We start from the raw sequence: 27,913 nt of genomic DNA on the forward strand, positions 1-27,913 counted from the left end.
CTGTCTCTTTGTAAAATAAATAAACAAAAATTTTTAAAAAAGTACAAATGTTGGGGCTGGGCAGTGGCACACCTGGTTGAGTGTACACATTACTATATGAAATGACCTGGGTTTAAGCCCCCAATCCCCACTTGCAGAGGGGAAAACTTTCATGAGTGGTGAAGCAGTGATGCAGGTAAATCTCTCTCTCTCTCTCTCTCTCTCTCTCCCTCCCTCCCTCCTATTCCCTCTCAATTTCTATATGTCTCTATCAAAAAGAAAGACAAGAAAAGCGGCTGCTAGGAGCAGTGGATTGATCATGTAGGCACTGAACTCCAGTGATAACCCTGTGGTAAAAGAAAAATACAGTCCAAGTGTTGTCCTTCCTAGATGAGTTTATCCCATCAGTGCCTGAAGCAAATCACATCCCATCACATGCCCTAACACCAAGCCCAGCTCACCTTGCACATGGTAGGACAGCAGGTCAACCACAGAGTCAGCCTTCACTTGGTACAAAGCCTGAAGGCTCAGGTGGTCTTTGCTGCTATTGCCACCAGTGTAAAGGGCTGACCAATTGTACAAGTTGCTGTAGACGTTTGTGGAGACATCTAGCATCCCCAGCAAGGGCACATGCAGTTCATACAACTTGGGAATGGTGAACGTGGGCATTTGGAACTCTCGAGATGGCAGGGAGATGCCCACGGACCGGAAGTTGAGGGCTGGTGTCCGAACCGTATCCCACATCTTTAGATCTTTAGAAGATTTGCCACCGAAAGGCAGAGGGATCTCAATTTTTAGGCTGTTCTTGTTCAAGATGTATTTGACCCGACCATCACTGAAATAAACAGCAAAGATAATGCCCCATAGTCAGATGTCAAGAACCCAACATTTGTGGCCCTCTGGTCTTCTTAGAAATAGTGCAAACCCAGGGAGTCAGGCGGTAGTGCAGCAGGTTAAGCACAGGTGGTGCAAAGCACAAGAACCAGATTAAGGATTCCAGTTTGAGCCCCTGGTTCCCCACCTGCAGAGGATTCACTTCACAGGCGGTGAAGCAGGTCTGCAGGTGTCTATCTTTCTCTCTCCCTCTCTGTCTTCCCCTCCTCTCTCCATTTCTCTCTGTCCTATCCAACGACATCAATAATAACTACAACAATAAAACAACAGGGAGAACAAAAAGGAATAAATAAATAAATATTTAAATAAATAAATAAAAAGAAATAGTGCAAACCCAGACTGCACTTTTTCATGCTGTTTCTCTCTGCCTGGAATTCCTTTGCTTCTACCTCTTACTACCAAATACTCAAATCCATTCAACACCATAACAAGAGTGCCTTCCTTCTCTGTGGCACCCCATCTAAGTCATAATTATTTTCTTTTGTTCTTATCGTAGTACAGTCCCTCATGACTACCTCCAAGGGCATAACATACAAATGATGTAGCTCATTTTTTTGTGTGTCTTGATGGTATCATGCTGGGTGGAAGGACTGCACCTTATCTGGGCTTTATCTTCTCAGTGCATCTAGCTACATATTGGCTAATGTGCGTTGGGCTTAGATGGGGGACATTATCTAAGCTTGTAGTGTCCCCTATGTTGGGTTCTATAGGTGACATTAGTTACATGTCCGCTAAACTGAGGTGGGGCAATTTTACACTGAGAAAGAGTACACGTGTGCTGTTTTAGTGATTTTGGCCTATAGCTTTATCTTTCTGAGTCACAGTGATGCTGGTAGCGCAGTGAGTATAATGTCACCATTTATTTATAATTATCATTTTAGAGAGAGACAGACAGAGAGGCAGAGGAAGAGTGAAAGGCACCAGTGCACCTTAGCTCTCTCCACTGCCATGTGGGTCAGGCAGTGTACATGACAGTGTACAGCCCAGTGTGCGTCTGGGCTAAGTACATGACATACATGCACACTATGCAGGCAAGCTAATTTGCCAGATTTATAATATCAACGTTTCTGCTGGCTTTGGACAGCCCATGAGAAAGAGATGGCCCAGGAGAAAAGGACGCCTAGAGGCTATCCCAGCACTAATGACATCCAATGGATAATCACCATGTTGAAAGAATAAAGGAGGGGGCCAGAGTTTAAAGGCTGCAACAGCAATGGATACTGCCTGACAGAGTCCTGACATTCAGTGGGAAGATGCATGGTGTGTCCCTGTCTGAGCCTGAAGCCCTCTCATCCTGCCTGCTCAGCTCAGCACGGAGAAGACCGTTCACCAGAGATGCCAGCAGTGAAAGAAAGAAGAGATTTCCTGGTCCCTGAAGCTGCCACATGTCTCTTATCTTCAGTAGTCTTTTCCCACGCGGATGCTGTAGAGGCTGGTAGGCTTGCCCACTTACTTGCTTGATTTGATTTTGCTGTGGATGGGTCTGTGTGACAAGGCTGCTTGCTTTCTTAACCCTGAAGATAATACAGAGTCTATCTAGAAAACAGTCTATCTAGAAAAGCTTCTAGTTTCTCCCTCTCATGCTCCTATGGTCTTCCTGACGTCAAACAAAGCCCTACATGCGTGTCCTTAGATATACAAGCTGACCAAACACTTGGGAAGCTGGATGGGTGAAACTGCATTGCTAAAGTGAGTTTATTTACTTTTTTTTTCTTTTACAGATGCTATTGCCTTCACTTAACGACTAAGAACCTCTAGACCTCAACAGCAAGCCTGTCAGCAACAAGTCTTTTAGCCATTTTCGAAATGCTTCACAGTTATGAGTACATCATGATTCTGAATAATGGAGAGTGTGGGGTGGGTTGTTGACAGATAGGACTTTCAAAAGCAGATCGTAGTAAATAAAACATCTTAGGGCAGAATTACCAGGAGCCTCCAATTATTTTCTTGGGTTTTTTTGGGAACTGAATTGGTATTCAAAGTCTGAGTTCATGTTTAATACTACAAACAAGCCACAATGCTTAAGTAACAATTATTGAACCCCTAAACTGATGAAGTTACTGCCTCTACACTGTAAAGTTTGAAAAGCCGAAATCACGCTCAGTAAAAAACTTCTATTTACTAGACATGATTCAAATTTTTCCAAGTTCCTTTTCTTTCCCCTTTTTTCTTTCCTTTTTTTTTACCTTTTCAAGAAGAGGTTTTCTGGCATGTGAAATTCTGGAATTCTCATTTCTTGGAGGTATAACTCTTTCAGGCCACTGAGATGATCCTGTACTTTCTCAGTGGAAGGGAAATTCCTGTACACATGTTGAAGCCATGTGTTTGTTGCCTACAGAATAACAAAAGCCTTCAGAATCCTGGGTACAAGTGGGCCTCAAAGCACAACCAACACTCAGCGAATATTCACATTTGACACAACAATCATGACAGAGAACAGGCACTGAAAGTTAACAGTAAACCGGGCTTTCAGTCACTGAACAATGCCCACATTTTACAAAACGAGCATGTACATAGTCAAAGTCCTAGTTGGCATCCCAAAGCCCAACAAACTTTTGCCCTGGCTTCTTTTGGTATTTATCCTTTAATGAATATGAAATGAATATGAATAATAAATATGAAACTGCATATATCTTTCTTTCCTTCCCAGGAATGCTCTGGGGTCAGGGAGTGGGTAGCATGGCATGGTTGCATCTCTGGAAACCCTCCTTTACCTACCTAAGAGAGACTGAGTATGTCATTAGCACTTAGAACCATGTTTCAATGGCCAACTGACTTTTACTTACAGCTACTAATTTGGAACCCATGTGCCGGAAAGTCATGTCAGTCTGAGGAATTCTGTTGTCCAAGAGGCTGCTGGTGTATTCATGCAGCCTTTTAGGGTAACTAGAAAGGTCCAGGGGAAGATTGGAAGCCACTTTTTTGGTATTCACATTGGTGCCTGTGTTCCATTCAAACTCCATTTTCTCTTCATCTGAAACACACATAGAAAGAGAGAGAGAGACAGAGAGAGATATCAATGGTACCAGCTCAGCCCCCTTACACAAGAGATGCCAACAGTGCCCACAAGTCCACGGTGCCCTTGGGACTACCCATGGGAAGAGGACATACCATAGTGCCATGCCACCTTCTTGGAAATTGTTGAGCCGTAAGCTGTGGCAGATGAGTCCATGTGGAGGAGCAGTTTTGTAGGAGACCACACAGTGTGAATCTCACTTCTGGCCTCTGCCTGCAACCGTGGTATGGAAATCACTCCTCTGATTTTGCCTCCTTTCTTTCCGTCACAGCTGTTGGAAAGAACACTCTTTTGGCATCAGTGGCTTTGCCCATTCCATGGAGATGTATGAGATTAACTGAAGTTCTACTAACGGTGATCAAGACAAGGTATATAAACGACTCAGAGAAATGACTCATACACTTCCCGAAGCTAAACTCTGTGTACCTCAAGGATTTCCCGGGGAGGTATGGAAGAAAAAGGTTTGCAAAGGAAAACAGAAGGAGAAAACTGGACAGGGCTGGTGTATTGCAAAAACGTCAAGGATTCTGCAGTGGGGAGGTGGGGAGGAGCTGGGAGGGGAGAGAGGTGGAGAAGGGCTTGGCTGGGTAGTGGGCATTCATGTTGTCCTTCCCAGGGAGATGGGCAGTTATATTTCCATGTTGACAACCATCCTAGGAAGTACTGTTTGCACAATAAAATGATTTTTTTATTTTAAAGAAAAAAATCATTTAACAACGACAAGAAATCCATAGTCATAAATTGTGAGTCAGATTCTCTCTGTAAATTAATTGTTATCTGGAATCCCCAGTGCCACAAATCATTTCTTCTTTAGACTATCACATCCATTGAAGTAGTCATCACATTCCTGTTTGGGTTTTTCATTTTTATTTCCTTTTTGTAAGGACTTAGAAAATTTTTCTTCCTCTTTTCCTTCCTCCCTTCCTTCCTTCCTTCCTTCCTTCCATTATTGGATAGAGACAGAGAGAAATTGAGAGGGAAGGGGGGAGATAGAGAGGGAGAGAGACAGACACCTACAGCCCTTCTTCACCACTCGTGAAGCTTTTCCCCTACAGGTGGGGACCAGGGGCTTGAACCTGGATCTTTGTGCACTGTAATGTGTGCGCTTAAGCAGGTGAACCACCCCCTGCCCCCCTGGTTTGGATTTTCTAGTGAAAATTACTTTGAGTGAACAATTAAAAAAAAAGAAAACATTTGAAACCTGTCCTATTATCGCTTTGTTGGTCAAACTACTCATCCCAGCTACACGTCCAACTTTGGAGGGAAAACCATACCTTCCCTGAAGTTGATGATGCTGAGCAATAACATTTCTCTCCCTCTTTCTTTCTTTCTTTCTTTCTTTCTTTCTTTCTTTCTTTCTTTCTTTCTTTCTTTCTTTCTTCCTTTCTTTCTTTCTTCCTTCCTTCCTTTCTTTTCTTTCTTCCTTCCCTTTCTTAATCATCTTTAGATCTTTTTAGTGTTTTATTTTATTTTTTCTTACATTTGGAAAATTGAGAAAGGAGGAGAAATAGAGTGGGAGAAAGAGGGACACCTGCAGCACTAATTCACACCTAGCAAAGCTGCCCCTACAGGTGGGAACTGGGGTCTTGAACCTGGGTCTGTGTACTTGGGAATGTGTGTGCTCAACCAGGGGCACCATCGTCTGACCCCTAGAGAGTGTTTCTTTAAAGCATCCAGCACCATGCCTGGTGAGTAGTAAGTGACCAAGGAGAGGAACAGAGGCTTATACTCCTGAGTGTTCTCCCCACCCCTCAGTCAGCAGACCAGGATCACCCCCGTTTTAATCAGTATGAAGGCTAAAGTGTCCCGAGGGCCTCTGGTTCGGACCAGTGAGCTTCCTTACCTAATGTGACCAGTGAGAGTGACCTCTGTGATTTTCTTGTTCTGAATGTCCAAGGTGAGCTTGTAAGACTTCTTACCCTCAGCAGACTCATCACTGACTCTGAGGACTGTGCTAAGGTCGACATCCAGAGGTGGGACCTGAAGTTCAGTAGAGAAAACCTTCCGCTGGCGGTTGTACCTGAATGCCATGGTCATGGTGGTTCCCTGCAAATCTGCAAGAGTGAACAAGTCGTGCCTGCTATGTGGTATCTTGGCTTCTTTGTCCCGGGGCACTTTAACAGAAACATAAGCCAGACCTGGAAAGGACTCTACTGGCTTCTTCTGTCACTCGTGTCATAAGAACCAAAACTCTTACCACGGCCAACAAGACCATCTTCCCTCCTTTCTCTAGATTGGGCCATGAATGTAAATCACATATGGCTGACGTCTGCTTGGCGTCAAGTTTAGAGCTCACGGAAATTGTATGCAAATCCACAAGGGACTGTGGGTGTATAGGAAGTTATTTTATTTTATTTTCATTTATTTATTTATTTATTTATTTATTTTTTACAAGCTTAGCTTTGGCTTGTGGTGGTGCAGAGGATTGAACCTGAGACTTTGGAGCCTCAGGCATGAGAGTCTCTTTGTATAACCATTATGCTATCTACCTCCCACCATAGGAAGTTACTTTTTAGTAAGAATTTCTTTTTAAAAAAGTATTTTGTTTATTTTAATGAGATACATAGAAAGGCGCACACACACAAACACACACACGCACACACACACACGAGTACTGCACAGCTCTGCTTTATTATGGTGCTGGGGATTGAGCTAGGACATTAGAGCCTCAGACACAAAAGTCTTTTTGCTTAGCCATTGTGCTAGCTCCCCAGCCTTGTAGGAAGTTCTTTAAATGAGTGTCTGGTAGAGATTGTTCTCTCTTCCTGCTTGCCCTGTCAGCTCTCCTCACTGCCATGCCATTTCCCTAGGGACCCACCATGGAGCCCAACGTTGGTTAACTCAGCTCAAGGACTCCCAGCCCCTGCCCTCCTATTTCCCTAACTGTGGTTTTTATGTACCTACGTAGCCTGTGTTGTAATAAATCTGCCCTTTGTTAAACCCCAACAAAAGCGCCACATAATTATCTTCCTAACATCTTTTTACCATTTCCATTTTCCTCTCTGATCCCTTTCCTTCAGCCAGCCTGGATTCCTTCCTTTAATCCAAACCTGAGGGTCCTGGACTTGCCTCAGGGGCTATGTACCAGTTAATTCTTGGTCCCTGATAGTTTTTCCACTGGGCTTATCCCCTTACCTCCTCTGGTCTCTTTTTTTTTCATGCTTTCTGTACCAGAAAGACTTGCTCTTAACATTCCAAATGACTTTGCCTTCGCCCTTTCTTTTCCTCTTGGCTACAAACATTCCCTGACATTCTACTGCCCCCATCTCACCCTCCGGCACCAATCTGACTTTTGGAATATTTACTTGTTTACTCTAAACTCTAAGAGGACAGAGACTTTCTTTCCACCATTTATTCTGCTGGCTTCAGTTCTCAGAGCAGGACTGACACGAATTGGAAGTGAGTAAACGGGTGTTAAATACTCTAAATTCAATATGGGCTTCTTGTGAATCCTGAGTCTGAGGTGAGAGACAGAGACAAAGAGAGGGGGGAGAGGGGGAGGGAGAGAGGGAGAGAGGGGAAGAAGAGGGGGGAGAGAGAGAGAGAGAGAGGGAGAGGGAGATGGAGGGGGGAGAGAGAGATCTCTTCCTTAGAGACTTGCCTTCGGCTTGAGTTACAAACTTCAACGTGTCCACCAAGGCTTCTCCCTCTCGCAGGATGTCGTAGGCTGCGCTGGCAGAATACTGCCTCACGGCTCCCGTGGGCCTCAGTTCCAGGACAAATCTGAGGATACACAGTGCTCAGTGTCAGCGACTGCAATGGTGGCGAGAAAGTCCTCAAAGCACCTCAGCCTCAATCGCAACAATAGCCTGTTCCCTTATTCTGACTTTGTCTCTTGTCCTCAACTCACAAGGACCTTTAGGCTCCTTTCCCTTAAGGCCAGCACGATTCACAAGGCCTGTGGGCCTGCGGGGCAGGGGTTGTGTCAGCCAAGCTGAGAACAAATGGTGGCAACAGGGAGGACTTGTCCAGAAAGTCTCGGGAGTGGCGAGGGACTTGTACACAACAGTGGGTAAGAGGGACAGTCACCCTAGAGGCCTGGAGGCTCAGAAACAGGGACACTGGATAAGGACTGAGCCACCCATCTGCTGTGAGCTCCTCCTTGGGTGCATCTGGGAGGGGAAGGGGCACCATCCTCAAAGAAAGGCTTCCTTCCTTCCTTCCTTCCTTCCTTCCTTCCTTCCTTCCTTCCCTCCCTCCCTCCCTCACTCCCTCCCTTCTTTCCTTCCTTCCTTCTTCTTTCTTTCTTTCTTTCTTTCTTTCTTTCTTTCTTTCTTTCTTTCTTTCTTTCTCTCTCTCTCTCTCTTCTTTCTTTCTTTCTTTCTTTCTTTCTTTCTTTCTTTCTTTCTTTCTTGTTATTGCTGGGACTTGGTGCCACACAGTGAATCCACCACTAGTAGTTATATTTTATTCCTCCCCACTCCCTCATTTTTTTTTAATTACATACCATAGAGAGAACTTGAGGGGGGGAGATAGAAAGGGAGAGAGAAAAACAGATGTCTTCACCACTTGTGAAGCTTCCCCCCCCTGCAGCTGGGGAGCAGGAGTTCAAACCCAAATCTTTGCATGTAATAAAGTGTGCATTCAACCAAGGTGTGCTGCCATCTCTCTCCCTTTTCTCTCCCTCTCTTTCTTCCTTTTCTTTCTTTCTTCCTTTCTTTCTTCCTTTCTTTCTTTCTTTTTTGTCAGCAGGGTTATTACTGGGGCTCTGTGCCTGTACTATGAATCCACTACATCTGGTGGCCTTACCCCTTCTCAATTTTCCCTCCTACTCTTTACCTCTGCAGGAAGCTCTCCTCTACAAGTGAGCCCCAGGGACTTGAACCCAGGTCCTTGTGCATGGTGATGTATATGAGCTACCCAGTGCAACACCACCCTGCCCCCCAAAGAGATGCTTTTTAAAGAGTGATTCCCAGTGATTCCCAGACTACAGGTAGAACTCCATGCAAGGAGTAAGATAAAACTACCCTGGTTGTTTATCTTGTGAGCTAAGACCTCCTGAGCAGTCTAGACTCCTGTGGCATACAGTCCCCCATCTATGGAGAAGCCCAGGCCCATGCCCCAAATTTGGGCAAGTGTGGGCATCCTGAGGAGTGCTGAGAAGCAGACGAAGGATCTGACTAATCTGAGGATGGTGTGATCCTCTTCATGTGGCGACTCAGGCCCCAGAGCAGCTTCCCACTCACTGTTGCCCACAGAGGGATGAGCAGTGTTGCGTGGGCGCTGCTCTCCTCTACCTGGTTTCCCCAAGCAGGGGAGAGTAGAAGCCAGAGTCTGTGGATGTGGCATTGGAGTAGTCACTCATGATGCAGTAGTTCAGGCCAGGCAAGAAGGGCCTGCAGGTTGACCAGGACTGTCTGTCAAAGACCAGCGAGGGGATCACTTCCGTTCTGGACGTTGTGACTAAATGGATGGTGTTGCTGGTGGAGAGAGAGGAGAGGGATTCTGAGTTATCTTTGAGTCATGAGCACAGTGAGTATCACTGAACATGCAAATGCCCTGTTAACGCACTCTGTTTCTCTCTGGCCACACCCCCTCAAAGTCTCCAAGGTACTGTGCAAGGATCTGGGTTCAAGCCCCTGTTCTCACCAGCAGGGCGTACGCTTCACAAGTGGTGAAGCAGATCTTCAGGTATCTCTCTCTCTCTCTCTCTCTCCCCACTACAGTCAATTTCTCTCTGTCCTGTGAAATTACAAAAGAATAAAAGGTAAAAATGGCCACTGGGAGTAGTGGATTCATTGTGCAGGCACTGAGCTCCAGCAATAATCCTGGTGACAGAAAGAAACACACACACACGCACACACACACGTACACACACACACACACACACACACACACACCAATAGGGCAGTCACTATGGTTCTTAGGCTCCGGTCATTGCACGAAGTCCTTCACACATGTGATCCACACTCCCCACAACAATAGCCATTAAGTCTCCTTGCACAGAGGAAACACAGGACCAAGGACACAAGGAGACCCACCACTGGGACCTACACTCAGAAGTGCTCCTTCTTCCCTCCCGTGATGCAGGTTAAGAAGTGTCCAGATTCTCTCATCTGGAATGACTGACTTTCTGTGTTCTTCCGGCAGTTGTTAACCATATTCTGTTCCCCTCAAGCCAACAGTGCATGATCTCTCAGTCCAGGAATGCTAGCTCCTTTTGCTTTTGCCTGGATAAACCCATGCAGGCTTTTGAGTATAACCCTGTCAGCTCAAGAGTGTCTTTCTGTAGAAGGCATGTCCTCACTGCCACCACGTGCTGCACTTCCCTGCTCCCACATCCTACACAGATCCACGCCCCTGACACTCCCTCTGACTCACCACTGTGCTTCCTAGTGCTAACTGCATCCATGCTCTCTCTGTAAACTGCTCTAGCACTCAGGAACCTCACAGATCTCATTTAACACGCCCGCTGTCTTTCAGGCAACAGAATACTCTTTTGGGGTCAGGAATTGTTGTTGAGAAGCCATGAATGTCTGGGCATATCAGCATTTGAGCATATCCTTAAAGACGGCTCTCAGAAAAGAGTGGTTCCCATAATCCTCAGATGAGAACTCATAGGTCCTCTCCATTGAGCAGGCTGCCACCAACCACTATGTCTCAAAGCACTAAAAACGCGCCTTCTAGCAACCGCTAGTTCATCAGTACATTTTAAAGGGCAATTTTGTAAGGCGTGGAAAGTCAAGGGACATGTGACGGTTGAATAAGTCTGGGCTGGGTTCAACTAGGCGATTCAGCACCTTGTCTGTCCCCACCTTCTCAGCCAAAGAAAGATTCACCTAAAACTGAATAGCTTGATTGGCTTCTTTGGCAAAGGAAGGGTGAATTTCAGCTGTCTGTTTTTTAAAGTCATGCGTGCTTCCAGGCCTGTCTCATGGAAGAAGTTGGTGTTCATCTGGACCCCGCTTCTGGCAAAGTCTGGAATGACGAGGCCCATTGTTGTCACAAACTCCACAGACACCGAGGGCTGTGCCACCAGCTCCATGTCCATCTGAAAGTTAGAAAAAAGACCCAGTCAGCTCTGTTCTACTCCTTGGCCTCCTGGAATTCAGATAAGCCAGCCTTCTTCCACTCCAGGGTAAATGTCTTTGGACAGTTCACAGCTTAACAATTTTTTTTCTGGGGCCCTACCCCCCTAAGGAAAGATAGAAACAGGATGGGAGTATGGCTTGACCTATCAACAGCCGTATCCAGTGGAGAAGCAGTTACAGAAGCCAGATCTTCCACCTTCTGCTCCCCGCAAAAATAATTTTGGTTCATAGTCCCAGTGGGGGAGAAATGATAGGAGGAAGATGACCAGAGGGCTTTGAACTCCAACTCCACCAGGACCCGGAGAGAGAAGAGGAGAAAAAGAAGGACATTAAAAAGTAGCAATAGGTATAGGTATAACTTAGAAAGGAAGAGAAGATGGAACCTAAGGGAAAAAATGGGCAAATATATATAAACATAGACAGATAGTTGTAGAAATAAATCAACCCATATCTGTGACATTGAAAGCAGTTTCCAATGGAGGGAATGGGGACACAGAACTCTGGTGTTGGGAAAGGTGTCGAATTATACCCCTGTTATCTTAGAATTATTTAAATCAATATTAAATAATTCATAAAAATGGTAAAATAAAAAGTATTTCTGGGATTACTTATTCATATATTTTGCCACCAGGGCTATTGCTAGAGCTTAGTGCCTGCATGACTCCACCATTCCTAGAGAACATTTTATTTTTATTTTTAATGTTTATTATTTTTTTTAATGAGAAAGACTAGACATGGAGGGAAAGAGAGAGAGAGAGAGAAAGAGACCAGAATACTGCTCAACTCTGGTTTATTTATGAACCTGGGATTGAACCTGGGACCTCAGAGTCTCAGGCTTGAAATTTTTTTTGTATAACCATTGTGCTGTCTCCCCAGCCCCATTTTCTCTTTTTCTTTTCTTCTTTGATAGGGGTAACACAGAGAGAGATAGAGAAGGAGAGAGGGAAAAGGCGAGAGACAGAGAGGAGGGGAGATACCTGCAGCACTATTTTACCCTTCATGAAGCTTCCTCCTTGCAAGTGGGGACAGGGGGTTTAAATCCAGACCCTGGTACATGGTAATGTGTGTGCTCTGCTGGGTGAACCAACTCCTGGCCTCTCATTTCTGAGATTTGTTGGAAGGAATAAAAGCCAAACGATCTGCCCCCAGAGCCAGCCTGCACAGATAGATAGATAGATAGATAGATAGATAGATAGATAGATAGATAGATAGATAGATAGGTGGGACTAGGGTGTGCTCAAGTTAACTTGAGGTGTAGTAGGGTGAAGAGATGGCAGGAATGGTCACTCTCTGAGTGAGTATCTGGGTTCTTAGATTACTCACATGTCCAAACAAATTTGCAAGGTCATGCGTCTTGGCAGAACATGAATGTTTTTTCAGATATTTAGCAAAGTAGTTACAAAGATGATGCTGCATCTTGAACAGGAAGTGCAGTTTCATTTGTTTGTTTGTGCTGCCAGTGCCTTCACACTGAATCCACTGCTTCTGGCAGTCATTACCCCCCTCACTCCGTTTCTTTTACTTAATAAGAACAGAGAGAAATAGAGACTGGGTGGGGGCAGCACCACCATTAGTCAGATCTGAGCAGTGCTCTGGTCTCTCTGTTTCTTCCCTCTGTGTTTCTCTCCTTACAATAAACAAAATATTAAGAAGAAAAGAAAAAGGGAAGGGGAAGAGATAGAGAAAAGACAGAGAGAGAAGGAAAGAGAGACACCTGCAGCACTGCTTCCCTACTCTTGAAGCTTCTCCCTGCAGGTGGGAGAGTGGGGACTTGAACCCAGGTCCTCATGAATGGAAATATTGTGCTTTACTGGGTGCATCACTGCCAGGCCCCCAGAAATGCATCTTAAAAACCGAACAAGAAACCCATCCTGGAGAGAAGGTACAATCCAGGGGACGAAAGGTGGACGGGGTCTTACGTTTAATAGTTCCAGCTTGAGTCCCGCCTTGAGTCCAGGTGTCAGGATGCCCGAGGAGGACACGTGCACTGGTAACCCGAGCCCAGTGGGGAGTTGAAAGGCGTTGTCCATGAAGATGTAGTGGAGAAACAAACCATTCTTTGAGCCTCTCTTGAGTACATCTTCAATCTGTACATCCAGGAGGAAGAGTCTCTTAAAAAGGAAGCCTGGCACCAAGTTGCGGATACTACTAAGATTCCATCCTGACCTCCCTGGGCAGATAGCTTTACCAGTGTGTCCTAGAAGCTCACCTCTCCAGAGCCCTACCCCACTAGGGAAAGACAGAGACAGGCTGGGGGTATGGATCCACCTGCCAGTGTTCATGTTCAGCAGGGAAGCAATGACAGAAGCCAGAATTTCCACCTTCTGCACCCCATAAAGAATTTTGGTCCAGGGGGACAGGCAGTGGTACACTTGGTTTAGCACATACACTACAGTGCACAAGGACCTAGGTTCAAGACCCTGGTGCCACCTGCAGGGGAAAGCTTCATCAGTGGTGAAGTAGAGCGGTGGTGTCTCTCTGTCTCTCTTCCTCTCTTCCTCTCTCTCTTCTCTCAATTTTTCTCTGTCTCTATCCAGTAATAAATAAAACTATAAAAGAAACAAAAAGAATTTTGGTCCACCTAGAGGGAAGCTTCTGATGGAGGGGATGGGATACAGAACTCTGGTGGTAGGAACTGTGTGGAATTATACACAGTTGTAAGTTAATGGGAATTAACTTACAATCTTATTATCATATTCTATCACTAGTAAAAAAAAATTAAAAAGGAAGTCTAGCTTCAGTGGCCTTGGGGAAATGCCACTTCCAAGGGTCAGAAAAATCCTTCTTTATCCAAGGAGGAAGGAAATAAATACATGCAGACAAACAGTACTGTGTGAGGAGAGGAGTGGCTATTGATGTCAACAAGTTGACATATAAGAATTTCCCTGGATACATATCACACTATTTTCAACTGGAGAATTCAGACGGTGATTAAAAACAGACCCTCTCTCTTCCATGCCTAAGACTCTGAAGCTCCCAGTACCACCATCATCCAGAGATGAGCAGTGCTCTGGAATCTTTCATACTATATATCCATTCATCCATCCATCCATCCATCCATCCATCCATCCATCCATCCATCCATCCACCCATCCATCCATCCATCTGTTCATCCTTCTCTCTGTGTATCACTCATTAAAAATAAGTAAATAAAATATTTTAAAAAATTGATCCCACTCTCAGAACTTTACATAGCACTGCATGATACTTTCATAATTTTGACATTTTGGAGTCTAAAAGTAAATGAAGGTTGACTAGAAGCATAGATTATGGTGACACCAATTTTTGAAACCAAGGAGCTTTTGAAATGATATACATGCTAGCACACATTTTTAACAGCATTTCTAGAAAATAACCTGAGATACTAAAGTTAGTATTATAACTTACCAATACCTAAACATTTTATTTGAGTATTTTTTCTTGTATTTATAAGTTACTTCTAATGAAAACCATAGCTCATAGGCAAAGTACATTGTAATTTCTTTCATAATCACTGCATCATTTCTGTATGAAAAGGAATCTGTAGTCTACATAGAGGACATTAATTTCTTCTTTTTAAAAATCTTTTTTTAAGATTTTTAAAAAATCTTTAACTGTTGGACAGAGACAGTCAGAAGTTGAGAGGGGAGAGGGTGATAGAGAGGGAGAGAGAGAGACAGAGAGACACCTGCAGCACTGCTTTACCACTTGTGAAGCTTTCTCCCTGCAGGTGGGGACCAGGGGCTTGAACCTGGGTCCTTGTGCACTGTAACATGTGCGCTCAGCCAGTTGTGCCACCACCTGGCCCTGAGGACATTAATTTCTAGATGAACAAATGAATGTTCTTATAGAAATAGGCTGGGCTGTGAGAGAGAGCTCATGTTCACACATATCCATAAACTACTGCAAAATATATACCTGAAAGCAGAAGGACACTAGAGTTTGCAGTGAGTACCTCCCTAACACTTCCTCTCCACTATTCCAAGCTTGGGATCCATGATTGCTCAACAAATTGTTTGGCTTCATATGTTAACTCTCTTTTCAATCACCAGGTTCTAGATGCCACCAGGATGCTGGCCAGGCTTCCCTAGATTGAAGACCCCACCAATGTGTCCTGGAGCTCAGCTTCCCCAGAGACACACCTTACTAGGGAAAGAGAGAGACAGACTGGGAGTATGGACTGACCAGTCAACGCCCATGTTCAGCGGGGAAGCAATTACAGAAGCCAGACCTTCTACCTTCTGCAACCCTCAACGACCCTGGGTCCATGCTCCCAGAGGGCTAGAGAATGGGAAAGCTATCAGGGGAGGGGGTGTGTTATGGATATTGGGTGGTGGGAATTGTGTGGAGTTGTACCCCTCCTACCTTATGGTTTTGTTCATTAATCCTTTTTAAATAAAAAATTTAAAAAAAAGAAAAAAAGAAATAGGCTGGGGGTATAGATACACCTGCCAGTGCCCATGTCTAGTGGAGAAGCAGTTACAGAAGCCAGCCCTTAGGGATCTTTGGTCCATATTCCCAGAGAGATAAAGAACAGGAAAGCCTTCAGAGAAAGGCATGGGATAAGGAACTCTGGCGATGGGAATTGTGTGGAATTGTACCCCTATTATCTCACAATCTTGTCCATCATTATTAAATCAATAAAAAAATAAAAAGAAAAATAGTCCCCTCTATCATTGAAAAGAATCACTCTAAAGCCACCAGGAAAGAGAAGTAACAATTAAAGAGGCTAAACAGATTTGGGCTTTAACTAAAATGGACTTCTGAGCTTCTTCCTACATGAAGACCCCTAATTTCATCTTCTATATTCCTACCTTTGGATTCCTGTTTATTAAACATTTTCTCCTGTGTTATATCTTACTACATTTCAGCCACCAAGTTGCAGATGCTATTATGATGCCATCCTGACTTCCCTGGAGAGATGACTTCACCAATGTGCCCCAGTCTCACCTCTCCAGAGCCCTAACCCACAAGGATAGGGGTATGGATCAACCTGCCAATGCCCATGTCTAGCAGAGAAACAATTATAGAAGCCAGACCTTCCACCTTCTGCACCCCATAATGATCCTGGGTTTATACTTCCAGAGGGATAAAGAATAGGAAAGCTTCTAATGGAGGGGATGGGATATAGAACTCTGGTGGTGGGAATTGTGTGGATTTGTACCACTCTTATCCAATGGACTTGTCAGTCATTATGAAATCAATTAAAAAAAAAAGACATATCTAACATGAATAGCTTCATTTGTTTTTTCAGGCTGGTGCCTTGTACATACTTAATTTTGTTGCTCTGGGTCACATTATTTTTGTTCAGATAGAAAGACAGTGACAAAGAAAGAGGGAGAGACACCATAGTCCCAGATCTTCCCATAGGGCCATGACAACTCTCCTGTGGTGTTGGGAGCCTTATGGCAAGGCACACGCCCAATTTGCTGAGCTCTCTCTCTGCTCCTGAACAGCTTCATATTTAAATGTTATTGATTTCTTGTGACCCAAGAAACTTCTTGACTGGAATGCAAAGCAGATTTGCTTCTTTGAAAAAAGCAAATCACTTTGTCTGGTTTATAAGAATGAATCTTTAATTTTTTAATTTTTTTTTATTGCCACCAGGGTTATCATTAGGGCTTGGTGCCTGCAGAAAGAATCCATCTCTCCCGGTGAATTTTTTATTTTTTTTAAATTTATGATAGGTTAGAGAGAAACTGAGAGGGGATGGAGAGACAGGGAGAGAGAAAGAGACACAGCTGCAACACCACTTCACCACTTGTGAAGCTTCCTTTCTACAGGTGGGGACTGAAGGCTTGAACCTCGGTCCTTGAACACGGCAATGTGTGTGCTCTACCGGATATGCCATCACCCAGTCCTGCAAAGCCAATTCTTAAGGGTGTTAGGAAGGCCCCAAAAGCACAAGGATAATCTCCTGTCCCTCTGCTAGGGTCACACTTACCATTTGGGGGATCCCCCGCAGAGACTGGACCCCGTTCATCAGTAGTCTTCCTAAGAGCTTGAGGTCCTGGAGCCGGACAAAGCCAAGTTCCTCTCCCAAGACTTGAAGGTAGGCCCTGGCTTCAGGGAATTCCTTGGATTTCAAGTCTTTGAGCAGATTCTGAATACTGAACATGATGCCTTTGGCCATGTCCTGGGATTTTAACAGGGAAGTGTCAGCATTGTAAATCACATTTTCATGTCTGGAGCAGGCCCTGTGTACTATAACCGTGATGGGCTTAGATACTAACTCAAGGTGGGTAGACAACACAGGCTATGAAATCAGGCATCTCCCTCCTCACCTACGTCCTATTACAGTTCTCTCACTCACTCCAAAGCTAACCTTAGTAAAGCAAGGACTGCAAAAGCTGAATAAGGGCAAGAGACTGGCATACTTTAATGATGACTCTTTAGTCACTGTCAGGCCACCCCATCAGCTGAGGCCCTATTCGGGGAGTTCTGAGATTCCCAAACAGAGATGATGGGCCTAGAACTCAACTAAATCCCTCTCTCCATTGTTACCAGTCATCTCTATCAGGAACAACAAAATAGACCCCTTGTGGGCCCCCATAGGACCTTGCTCTCAAAGTGGATCAACAATGATAGAGAGGATAGACAACATACTCTATGCTACACCTGAGGAAGATAGGTTGATATTGGGGCAGCTTGGAATGTTCCTACTCATGACCACAAAATGTGAGCTCATATCTACAGGGATGTAGAGGTCACATAGGTTCCTAAGCTGAATATGGGCCCCAGACCCATATCAAATTGGTGGGGTTTACAGTCAACAATATTTATACCCCTTTCCTATATAAGGGAGCTACTCTCTTCCCTGATCCAGCTTTCTGTCCCTTTTCTATGAGTGGTGAAGCAAGTCTACCGGTGTCTCTCTTTCTCTCCCCATCTCTATCTCTCCACCCTTCTCAATCTCTTTTTGTCCTGTTTAATAAAAATAGAAAGAAAAAAATGAAAGAAAAAAAAAAGACCACCACGAGGGTGTATTTGTAGTGTAGGCACTGAGCTCCAGAGATAACCCTTGTCACAGTAAAAAAATTAAAAATAAAAAAGTAAATTGTCCTAGCCAGTGCACCTTAAACAATCATTACTGGAGCTAGGCAGGTGGTAAAGCATGCTGTCCCATTTATTTGGCGTTAATGACCTTGTGAGGTCACTATTATCAGTGTCTGGGTAGGCAGAGGGAGACATGACCTCAGGACTGGTCGAAATGTGCACAGCCTGGAGAATTTTGGTTTTAATTTCCACAGTGAAGTGGAAATTCATACCCAGGTCTCAAGAACTCATGGACCCATCCTGAAAAATTGCCTCTAGTCAATCAATTCATGGCCATCTTGAATCACCAAGAGGTCCCTAACTGCATACCCATTACTCCCTGGTAAATACCAGCCTGAGGTAGTTCCGTGTTGACTTCCAGACTCACATAAGATTTTTTTTTTTCATTGACACCCAACATGTTCCCTGAGAAGATTCTGCATGACAACACACCTGCTCACGTTTGTCATCTTTGGTGTAGCCAAAGTGGTCCATCAAGACACTGGAGATGTCATCAGGTACTTGACCATCAACCCAGTACAAGGCTTTGTTGACACTGTTTGGGAAAAATCCTTGTTTCCCAAAAAGAGCTTCCAACGTTGGCTCAAAGCCCTTTCCCTCCAAACCAATCTGAAGGAAAATCAGACAAGAAAGTGTTATGGAGTTTCTTTGGAAGATGTCAGTCATCTTCCCCTTCTCTTCTGGTGTCCAATGAATCAATCTGAGGAACACTACAGGAACCATCTTATTTAAATCTCGCTAGAGTATACAGAATTTAGGAATTCTTTAGTTTGTTCTCCACAAGGGGGAGCAACAGTTCAGAGAAGATATTTAAACAAAAGATCCCAAGTTTGGGAGTTGTGTTGGGTGTCTGAACTCCAGTGCAAGCCCAATCATTTTCTTGGTGCTCTGGGTCAAAGGAGATTCTCTGAGATAGCCATTTGCTGAGGAGTCATGCTTCAGATGAGCATGCATGCGGAGGCAGCGAGGGGAGGGAGGAGGGGAACATGTCTGAGGGTTCCCTCAATGACCCACTTCCTGTGCATAGTGGGTGAGAGAACTTCAGACTTGTCTTCAATCTCTCACATACCTCAATGAGGTCGAGCGGAGCCAACCCAAGCACTGTGAGGGTTGTTTTCAACATGCTTTCCTTAGGGAGGTAACTGTTTGGGTCGAATATGAGATTTCCTTCAATTTTGCCCGAGAATGGGTCGAGGGATGCAAGAGACACAGATTTGGAGAGCTGATAATTGCGGGAAAATTTGGTGAAGTCCATGAGTGTTGGGAGCTGTGATTCTTTCAGAGCTCCTTCTACTACTGTTTTCAAGCTAGATGGAGAGAAAGAATATATTCTGAGCCCACACATGACATTGCTTATTCATTATACCCCCTTACCCCAAGTAAATACAAATTTCCAGTGACTACTAAACTATGTGGGTCTCATGCCTCTCAGGAGGTGGGCTCAGGCCTGTCACACTTCTGCCAGGAAGTTTCTTCTCCAGAAGAGAATATGTCCCCTAGGGTGAGCAGTGGTTAGACCAGAAGCCAGGTTTGGAATTCTGGCCCTTTATGGCAGAGTCGGGGTAGAAAGTCACTCTTACTTACTCTTGCACATACAAGTCTTCTGAGTTTAGGATGTTAGCCATGTGGGAAGCCACGAAGTTCTTCACCTGCTGGTTCTGCTCTCTTGGGAGGAGCTGGGTGACTGTGCTGATGTCTGACTGGGAAGGGCCGCTCATGAGCACGAGGTAGGCTGCCAGTCGCTTCTCTGTTGGGGCAGCTTCGTGGAGGAAAGTCTGCAGAAGGACCTTCCGGATCTGAAGCCAAATGGAGGAGATGGTTAGCACTGCGCTCTGGTTAAAGCAGAGGAAGTGCCTGGTAAGTATTTGCTTGATTGGCAAGTTATCGATGATGTACCAATTGAATATCTTTCTATAGGCTCTTCAAATGCTGGCACTGGCCTCTTATGCCCTAGAGCAACAGACTCAAGCATGTGTTGAATGCAGTTACATTAAAATGCTTATGTTATGAGCACGTTATAACTTGATGGAAACTGTCACCAGGTGAGAACCAAGCTATTATTACCATAACTGATTTCAATGTACATAAAAAGGTGAGAGACACTCATAGACAGAAGTTGAAAAATAAGAACAGAAGGGAAAACAAAGCAGAACTTCGACTGAGTTTGAGGCATTGGACCAAAGTAAAAGACTCTGGGGTGGGGAGGATTGTTCAGGTCCTGGAACATGATGGAATAGGACCTGAGTGGGACGTTAGAGTGTTATGCTGAAAACTGAGAAATGTTACACTTGTACCAACTATTCTATTTACTACACTTTACTGTTGACTGTAAACTATTAATTCCTCCAATAAAGAGAAAAAAAAAAAGAGCTTGGATAGCCTTGCAAGTTTGGGGCTAATAAGGAAAGTATTTTCCAGCTCTGGACTCATACATTTTCCCCAGAGATGGTCAACTTGGTAAGAGACATAGTAGTGTGAAGGCCTTGCCTTCTGTATGCTGCGGAAGCACTGAAGTCACTCCTCTCAAAAGCACATACAGAGAGGCAGGCAAGTCAGCAGTCTTATTGAACTTGTTGGTTTGAAAGCAGTAGAGCAGGGTGGAGGAAACAACATAATTGTTCTGCAAAAGCTTTTTATGTCTGAGGCTCTGAAGTCCCAAGTTCCATCCTCAGCACCACCATAAGCCAGAGCTGAGCAGTGGTCTTGTGTAGAAGAGGAAGAAAAGAGAAGGGAGATGAGGAGGAAGAAAAGGAGGCGGTGGCGAGTGATAGAATAAAGTTGGTAGTGCAATGAGCTATAGATTCTCACTCCAAAGCTTGGCTTATTTGGCTGCTGAACTTCAGCCCAGAGGAGGAGGAGAGAAAGGAGGAGGAGGAGGAGGAGAAGGAAGAGGAAGAGAAGGGGAAGGAGTAGGAGGAGCAGAAGAAGTAGGAGGAGAAGAAAGAGAGGAAGGAGGAGGAGGAGAAGGAGAAGAGAAGGAGGAAGACAAGGAAAGGGAAGAAGAAGCAAGCAAGCAAGGAAGCAAGCAGTGGAATTAAATCCAAACACTTGCTCTCCTGGCTGATAGCCTCTGTCCAGACCCACTGTGTGTCCTCACCTCATCCGTGAGCTCCATCTTTCTCAGGGCCTGGACAGCAGCCTTCTGGACCAGCAGCGAGGGTTCTGTGCTCCTGATGCACTTCAGGATTGAAGACGTGAGTCTGGGCGATACCTGCCCTAGAGTTCTGCCCATATTTCCAATGACCTGCATCCCAGAGAAACAAAAATGGTTCAGGGTGCAGAAGGAGAAGTCAGGGAAACTGAGCAGAGGCTTCCACAGTGCTGAACAGGGCACAGAAGTCTGAACGCACCCTGAGGATCAGGTAGGTGTGATCCTCAGGCCCCGTGCAGTCATCGCGAATCTGTTCCAGCAGAAAGTTGGCAATGTCTTGCAGCTCTACGCTGGCCGTGGGCAGGCTTGTCCCGGGGTATCTGGGGAACGAGAGTGAGTGTGCAGTAAGCATGGTGAGTGCCCCTGACAGTCCAAACATGCACTAGCTCATTCTTTATATTGAGCCATATTTGCAAAATGGCCAGAAGGAAAACAAAAAGATCAGACTGTGAGTTACTTTTATTTTGAATTAATTTTAAATAATTTATATATTTGTTGGCTATAGGCAGAGAAATAGAGAGAGAAGGGGGAGCTAGTAGAGGAAAGAGATGGACAGACACCTGTAGCCCTAGTTCAACACTTGTGCAGAAGTAGCTCTGAAGTCCCAGGTTCAAGTCCCCTGACCACCATAAACCAGATCTGAGCAGGGCTCTAGTGAAGAAGTAGGAGAAAAGAAGACAGAGGAGGTGGAAGAGGGGGAGGGAGAGGGGGAGGAGAACGGGGAGGAGGAGGGGGAGGAGGACTGGGAGGAGGAAGGGAAGGGGGAGCGGGGAGGAGGGAAAGGAGGATGGGGAGGAGGCAGAAAAGGAAGAGGAGGAGAAGAAGAAGAAAGGAGGAGGTCTTTGTACATGGTAACCTGTGTTCTCGGCTAGGTGAGCCACTGCCTGGCCAATAATTTTTTAAATTTAATTTTTCAATTTAATTTTTTATTATTTATTTTTACTCTTGTTGCCCTTGTTTTTTATTGTTATTGTAGTTATTATTGTTGATGTCATCATTGTTGGACAGGACAGAGAGAAATGGAGAGAGGAGGGGAAGACAGAGAGGGAGAGAAAGAGAGACACCTGCAGACCTGCTTCACTGCCTGTAAAGCGACCCCTCTGTGGGTGGGGAGCCGGGGCCTCGAACTAGGATCCTTATGCCGGTCCTTGCAATTTGCTTTGTGCCACGTGTGCTTAACCTGCTGCGCTACCGCCTGACCTCCTTGATTAAATTTTTAAGAAAAATACTTCATATAATTTATTTTAATGGGACAGAGATATAGAAAAGGAGATAGATAGATAGAGAGAGAGAGAGAGAGAGAGACTGAAGCACTGCTGAGCTTTGGTTTATGATGGTGCTGGAGATTGAACCTTGGAACTCAGAATTTCATGCATGAGAATCTTTTGCTTAAACATCATGCTATCTTCCTAGTTCTCCTCCTCCTCCTCCTCCTCCTCCTTCTCCTTTTCCTTCTTCTTTTTCTTCTTCTTCTCTTTTTTTATTCTTAGAAACCAGAACACTAAACTGTAGCTTATAATGGTGCAAAGGATTGAATCTGGGACTCTGAAAGTCTCTTCACATAAACACTGTGCAGTCTCCCTCAAATATATCAGACTTTGAAAGCAGGGTGTAGGGTTTAGTATAAACGCTTGGGGTTCCCAGTGGCCTGCTAGGAAGAGAATGGGCTTGAAACTCACTGGTTGACGGCGTGACTCAGTGCATACAGGGTGGCCCGGCTCCGCTGCTCCTTGGCAGTGTTGAAGATCTCCTGCAGCCTCTCTGAGGAGGATCCTGGGATCAGGGCCATCAGGTAGGTGACAATATCAATCAGAAGTGGGTTGGCTTTCTCCCTTTGCAGCCACCGGAGGATGTAGGTGTAACAGTGGGGCTGCCCACACTGGATTAAGGCTTGTAGGGTGATAGGGCTGTGAAGACAGGGACAGAGTCATAGACATGGCCGCCCAGGCTGTCATTCCCAATGTCTGTTTGGATGTCCTCCCATTCACTCTCCATCTTTCCCAAGGCTCAGGATATCTGATTACTGTAAAAAATGGCGCCTAATCCCTAGCACTGCAAAAATGGTATCATCTGTTTTCCAACTACACCATGCCTCGGCCTCGCGTGAGCTTAGTGTGCAGCTTGGCGATACGAGAATCCGGCATGAAGCCCAGCCAGTCTATCTTGGCGTTACTCTCGATCGCACTCTGTCATTTCACGAACATCTCATAAAAACTGCAGCAAAGGGGAGTCGGGCTGTAGCACAGCGGGTTAAGCGCAGGTGGCGCAAAGCACAAGGACCGGCATAAGGATCCCGGTTCGAACCCCGGCTCCCCACCTGCAGGGGAGTCGCTTCACAGGCGGTGAAGCAGGTCTGCAGGTGTCTATCTTTCTCTCCTCCTATCTGTCTTCCCCTCCTCTCTCCATTTCTCTCTGTCCTATCCAACAATGACAACAACAATAATAACTACAACAATAAAACAACAAGGGCAACAAAAGGGAATAAATAAATAAATATTAAAAAAAACTGCAGCAACGGTGGCTGTGAGGAATAACATCATTGCAAGACTGGGCAGCTCCTCATGGGGCGCGAGCGCTTCCACACTAAGATCATCCTCTCTGGCATTATGCTATTCCACTGCAGAATACTGTGCCCCAGTATGGTTCCGTAGCCCCCATGTCCACTTGATTGATTGCAAATTATATTCCTCCATGAGGATAATTTCTGGAACTATCCGTTCCACCCCGGTTCCATGGCTGCCAGTTCTTAGCAACATCGCCCCGCCAGATATTTGTCAGGATGCAGCATCATCTAAGTTCATTTCCCACGTCTACGCTCGACTGGACCTGCCAATATATGCGGATATCTTCGCCCACCCTGTCCAACGCTTGACGTCTCGTCACCCAATCTGGTCCCCTATGCCTACACTGAATTTCTCTGTTCCAGTCTCTTGGAAACAGAGTTGGCGGTCAGCTGAGGTAAAGAACAAACACCTCATCACAGACCCCTGCAAGTGTCAACCTGGCTTTGACCTAGCACGTTATGATTGGGCCCTCCTCAATCGCTATCGAACAGGCCATGGCCGGTACGATGCTATGTTCCATCGCTGGGGAGCCAGAGACAACCCGAACTGCCCCTGTGGCTCCAGACAGACTATGACCCACATAGTCAACGACTGCCACCTCTCCAGATTCAAAGGAGGTCTCAAAACTTGACATCAGGCTCAACCTGACGCTGTTGACTGGCTACGGAAGAAGGGCAAACGCTAGAAGAAGAAGAAAGGCTCAGGAAGCCCCACCTTCAGGCATGATCCATCAGACAAAGTGTCACTGCCAACCTGACCTCCCTGGGCAGATGACCTCACCAGTGTGTCCTGGAACCCCACCTCCCCAGAGCCCTGCCCCTCCTAGGGAAAGATAGAAACAGGCTGGAGGTGTGGATCCACCTGCCAACACCCATGTCCAGCATAGAAGCAATTACAGGAGCCAGACTTTCCACCTTCTGCATCCCCATAAAGATCTTTGGTCCACACTCCCAGAGGGATAAAGAATAGGGAGACTTCCAACGGAGGGGGGTGGAATATGGAAGTCTGATGGTGAGAACTGTGTGGAATTGTACCCCTCTTATACCACAGTCTTGTCAATCATTATTAAATCACTAATAAAATTATATATATACACAAGTATCACCAAGAATGGGAGGCTCCATTACCAAAGAGGACTGTCACTACCTGCTCTGGTTACATATATGCACTTAACTGGGTGCGCCACTGCCTGGCCTTCTCTCTCTTCCTTCCTTCCTTCCTTCCTTCCTTCCTTCCTTCCTTCCTTCCTTCCTTCCTTCTGTCCTTCCTTCCTTTCTTTCTTTCTTTTGATAGAATTTGTTTTTTATTTGAGAGGGGAAGGGAGATACAAAGGAAGAGAGACAGAGAGAAAGCTGTTACACTTGCTTCATCACTCATGAAGATTTCTCCAGGCAGGTGGGGAGTGGGGCATGAACCTGGGTCCTTGTGCATGGTGACATGTGTGTGTGTGCTCCACCTGGTGTGTGTCACTGGCTGGCCTCCTTCCTCCTATTTTAACGCACACGCACACGCACATGCACACGCACACAAACACGCACATGCACACACACACACGCACACACACACGCATGCGCGCGCACACACACACACACCTGCCTTGATGCAATCTATGCACGTGTGTGCTGCCCAAGAATCTATAGGAATGGCCATCTCCCCATCCATTGGACTCAGATTGATTGACAGTTCAGGGGAGCCTGAGATGTTCTGTTTGGCTACTGTCTGAAAACTCAGCCAACTAGCAGTGGTGACCCAGAAAATCATAAGCAGCCACTGGACAGATACCTGGACTCCTCCATCAGCCTGGGCAGAAGGCTGGTGATGGCTTCACTGTCCAGGCTTCGCAACTCCGTCACCAGCCTGCTGAAGAGGCCGGCTCGCCTGGACTCCTCGCTCAGTTTCTGCAGCTCCTGGAGGGTACTCAGAGCAGCCTCGGCCTGCTTTGGTGGGGATGTGGACTTGGTGCTTTCAAAGGCCAGACTCGCCTCCTCACCACCTGTGGGAAGGGAAGGGTCAAAGCCTGCATATGATAGGGGCTCCCACACCAACATGAACAGTTGAGGTGTTGGCATATGGAGAGAGAGAAGAAGCCAGATGCTTAGTGCTTGGTGCCTCTGTGTGCCTGGTCATGGCAGGTGTCTAACTTGAGTCTTTTTACTGATTTATCACGTAGTTCCTTGGATTTGTGTATTCCTCAATCTCTCTCTTTCCTTCCTTTAAAAATTATATATTGTTTTTATTTTAATGTGAAAGAAATGCAGAGAGAAAGATACAGAGAGACCAGTGCACTATTCTGCACTGGCTTATAGTGGTGCAAAGGATTGAACCTAGGACCATGAATGTCTTTTTGCATAACTATTAGGCTGTTTCCCACACCCACTTCCTTCTCCTCTTTTTCTTTCTTTTTTAAAATTTATTTTATTTTTGAGAGAGATGCAGACAGAGAGAGACAGAGAGAAACACCAGAGTACTACTCACCTCTGGCTTATGGTGGTGTGGGGGATTGAACCTAGGACTTTGGAGCCTCAGGCATGAGAGTCTGTTTGCATAACCATTATGCTATCTCCCCCACCTCTCTTTTTCTATTTCCCTTTCCTTCCTTCCTTCCTTCCTTCCTTCCTTCCTTCCTTCCTTCCTTCCTCCCTTCCTTCTCTCTCTCCTTCTTAGTATCATATCCAGTGCTGGAGATTGAACTCAGAACCTCATGCTTACAAGTCTTTTACTTTACCACTGTGCCAGTTATTTCTCAACTGAAAGATAAGGGAACTGGGACTGGGAGGTGACTCTCCCAGCAGAGTGTCCACTGAGCTACTGAGCTCTGCAGGAGGCCCCAGAACACAAGGGAGTACCATGGACAACACTGATGTGTTCGTGTATGTGTGTGTGTGTGTGTGTGTGTCCCCACACATACACAGGAGGGTGAGGGGTGGGATTCCATGAACACTGAAACAGGGCTGTGACATCTCACCCCTCTCTCCTCTCTCAGAAAAAATAGAGATAAAAAATTAGTGGGAGGACCGTATGGAATATTTCACGGGGCCCTGGGTCCACTCCCACATGTGGCATAAAATAGTAATACATACAGGGCCAGGCAGTGACACATCTGGTTAAGTGCTCACACTACAACGTACAAGGACCCAGGTTCAAGTCCCAGGTCCCCACCTTCAGGGGGGAAGCTTTATGAGTAGTGAAGCAGGACTACAGGAGTCTCTGTCTCTTTCCCTCACTATCTCCTCTATCCTCTCAATTTCTCTCTGTCTCTAGACAATAATAAAATTAAATAAAATGTATTTCCTTAAAAAAAAAAGAGGGCTATGAAGACAGCACAATGGTTATGCAAAGAGACTTTCGTGCCTGAGACACCAAAAGTCCCAGGTTTAACACCCAGTACCAGAAGCCAGAGCTGAGTAGTATGCTGGTTGAAAAGAAGTAAACTTAAAGTTTTTTAAAAAATAAAAAAAGAGTGGTCTAGAGGTGTGGCTAGAGTGTAGGAGCTTTTCATATCTCTTTCCTGATAAAATAGGAAAAACAGGTCGAGTATGGATCGACCTGTCAACACCCGTATTCAGCAGGGAAGCAACTGTAGAAGCCAGACCTTCCACCTTCTGCATCCCACAATGACCTTGGGTCCATACTCCCAGAGGGTTAAAGATTAGGAAAGCTATCAGGGGAGGGGATGGGATACAGAGTTCTGGTGGTGGGAATTGTGTAGCGTTGTACCCTTCTTATCCTATGGTTTAGTCAATGTTTCATTTTTTATAAATAAAAAATTAAAAAAATAGGAAAAACTACCTGAGAACTCAACAAAATACAGCCAGAATTTCTTCAGTCACTAAGCCCTGGGGAAAAAAAGAAGGGGGAGGAGGAGGAAGAGAAGGAGGAGGAGGAAGAGGAGGGAAAAGAGCAAATGAATGAACTACTAAAAAGAGGTGAATTCATAGTGCAGGCTACAAGCCCCAGCAACACTGGTGGCAATAAAAAAATATATACAATAAAAAATGAACTAGCTGTAAAAAAAAAAGTAGTAATACATACATTCATATATACACACACAGGAACTAAGGCCCAAAGATGAATAGCTCACCTTGCCCAAGAGGCAGAGTGAGAATTGAATCTAGGTTCCTTGGAATTTGGTCCCGGCTCATCTCTGCCAGAGGGTACTGGCCAGGGATAGGGCTGTCACCATGGTGACAGTGGAGGCTGGCGTCACTGATGCTCAGCTCTCATTTGCCCACTGGATCTACCA

General features: G+C 45.4%; 1 protein-coding gene across 1 annotated transcript in view; it reads right to left on the minus strand.

The window, feature by feature from the left end:
* Nucleotides 1-27,913, minus strand: part of APOB (apolipoprotein B) — a 52,201-nt gene that overhangs the window by 13,261 nt on the left and 11,027 nt on the right. The window contains exons 9-25 of the mRNA XM_007516778.3: nucleotides 25,453-25,663; nucleotides 22,786-23,013; nucleotides 21,306-21,426; nucleotides 21,053-21,199; nucleotides 19,540-19,751; nucleotides 19,025-19,262; nucleotides 18,388-18,564; nucleotides 16,844-17,035; nucleotides 12,840-13,007; nucleotides 10,669-10,880; nucleotides 9,127-9,309; nucleotides 7,491-7,612; nucleotides 5,733-5,943; nucleotides 3,985-4,160; nucleotides 3,660-3,847; nucleotides 3,060-3,205; nucleotides 441-814 (exon numbers count right to left, since the gene is read on the minus strand). Coding sequence (XP_007516840.2) covers nucleotides 441-814; nucleotides 3,060-3,205; nucleotides 3,660-3,847; nucleotides 3,985-4,160; nucleotides 5,733-5,943; nucleotides 7,491-7,612; nucleotides 9,127-9,309; nucleotides 10,669-10,880; nucleotides 12,840-13,007; nucleotides 16,844-17,035; nucleotides 18,388-18,564; nucleotides 19,025-19,262; nucleotides 19,540-19,751; nucleotides 21,053-21,199; nucleotides 21,306-21,426; nucleotides 22,786-23,013; nucleotides 25,453-25,663 — 3,306 coding nt within the window. The remainder of the gene's footprint in view (nucleotides 1-440; nucleotides 815-3,059; nucleotides 3,206-3,659; nucleotides 3,848-3,984; nucleotides 4,161-5,732; nucleotides 5,944-7,490; nucleotides 7,613-9,126; nucleotides 9,310-10,668; nucleotides 10,881-12,839; nucleotides 13,008-16,843; nucleotides 17,036-18,387; nucleotides 18,565-19,024; nucleotides 19,263-19,539; nucleotides 19,752-21,052; nucleotides 21,200-21,305; nucleotides 21,427-22,785; nucleotides 23,014-25,452; nucleotides 25,664-27,913) is intronic.

This window comes from Erinaceus europaeus, chromosome 3, assembly GCF_950295315.1.
Source record: "Erinaceus europaeus chromosome 3, mEriEur2.1, whole genome shotgun sequence".
Lineage (NCBI taxonomy): Eukaryota > Metazoa > Chordata > Mammalia > Eulipotyphla > Erinaceidae > Erinaceus > Erinaceus europaeus.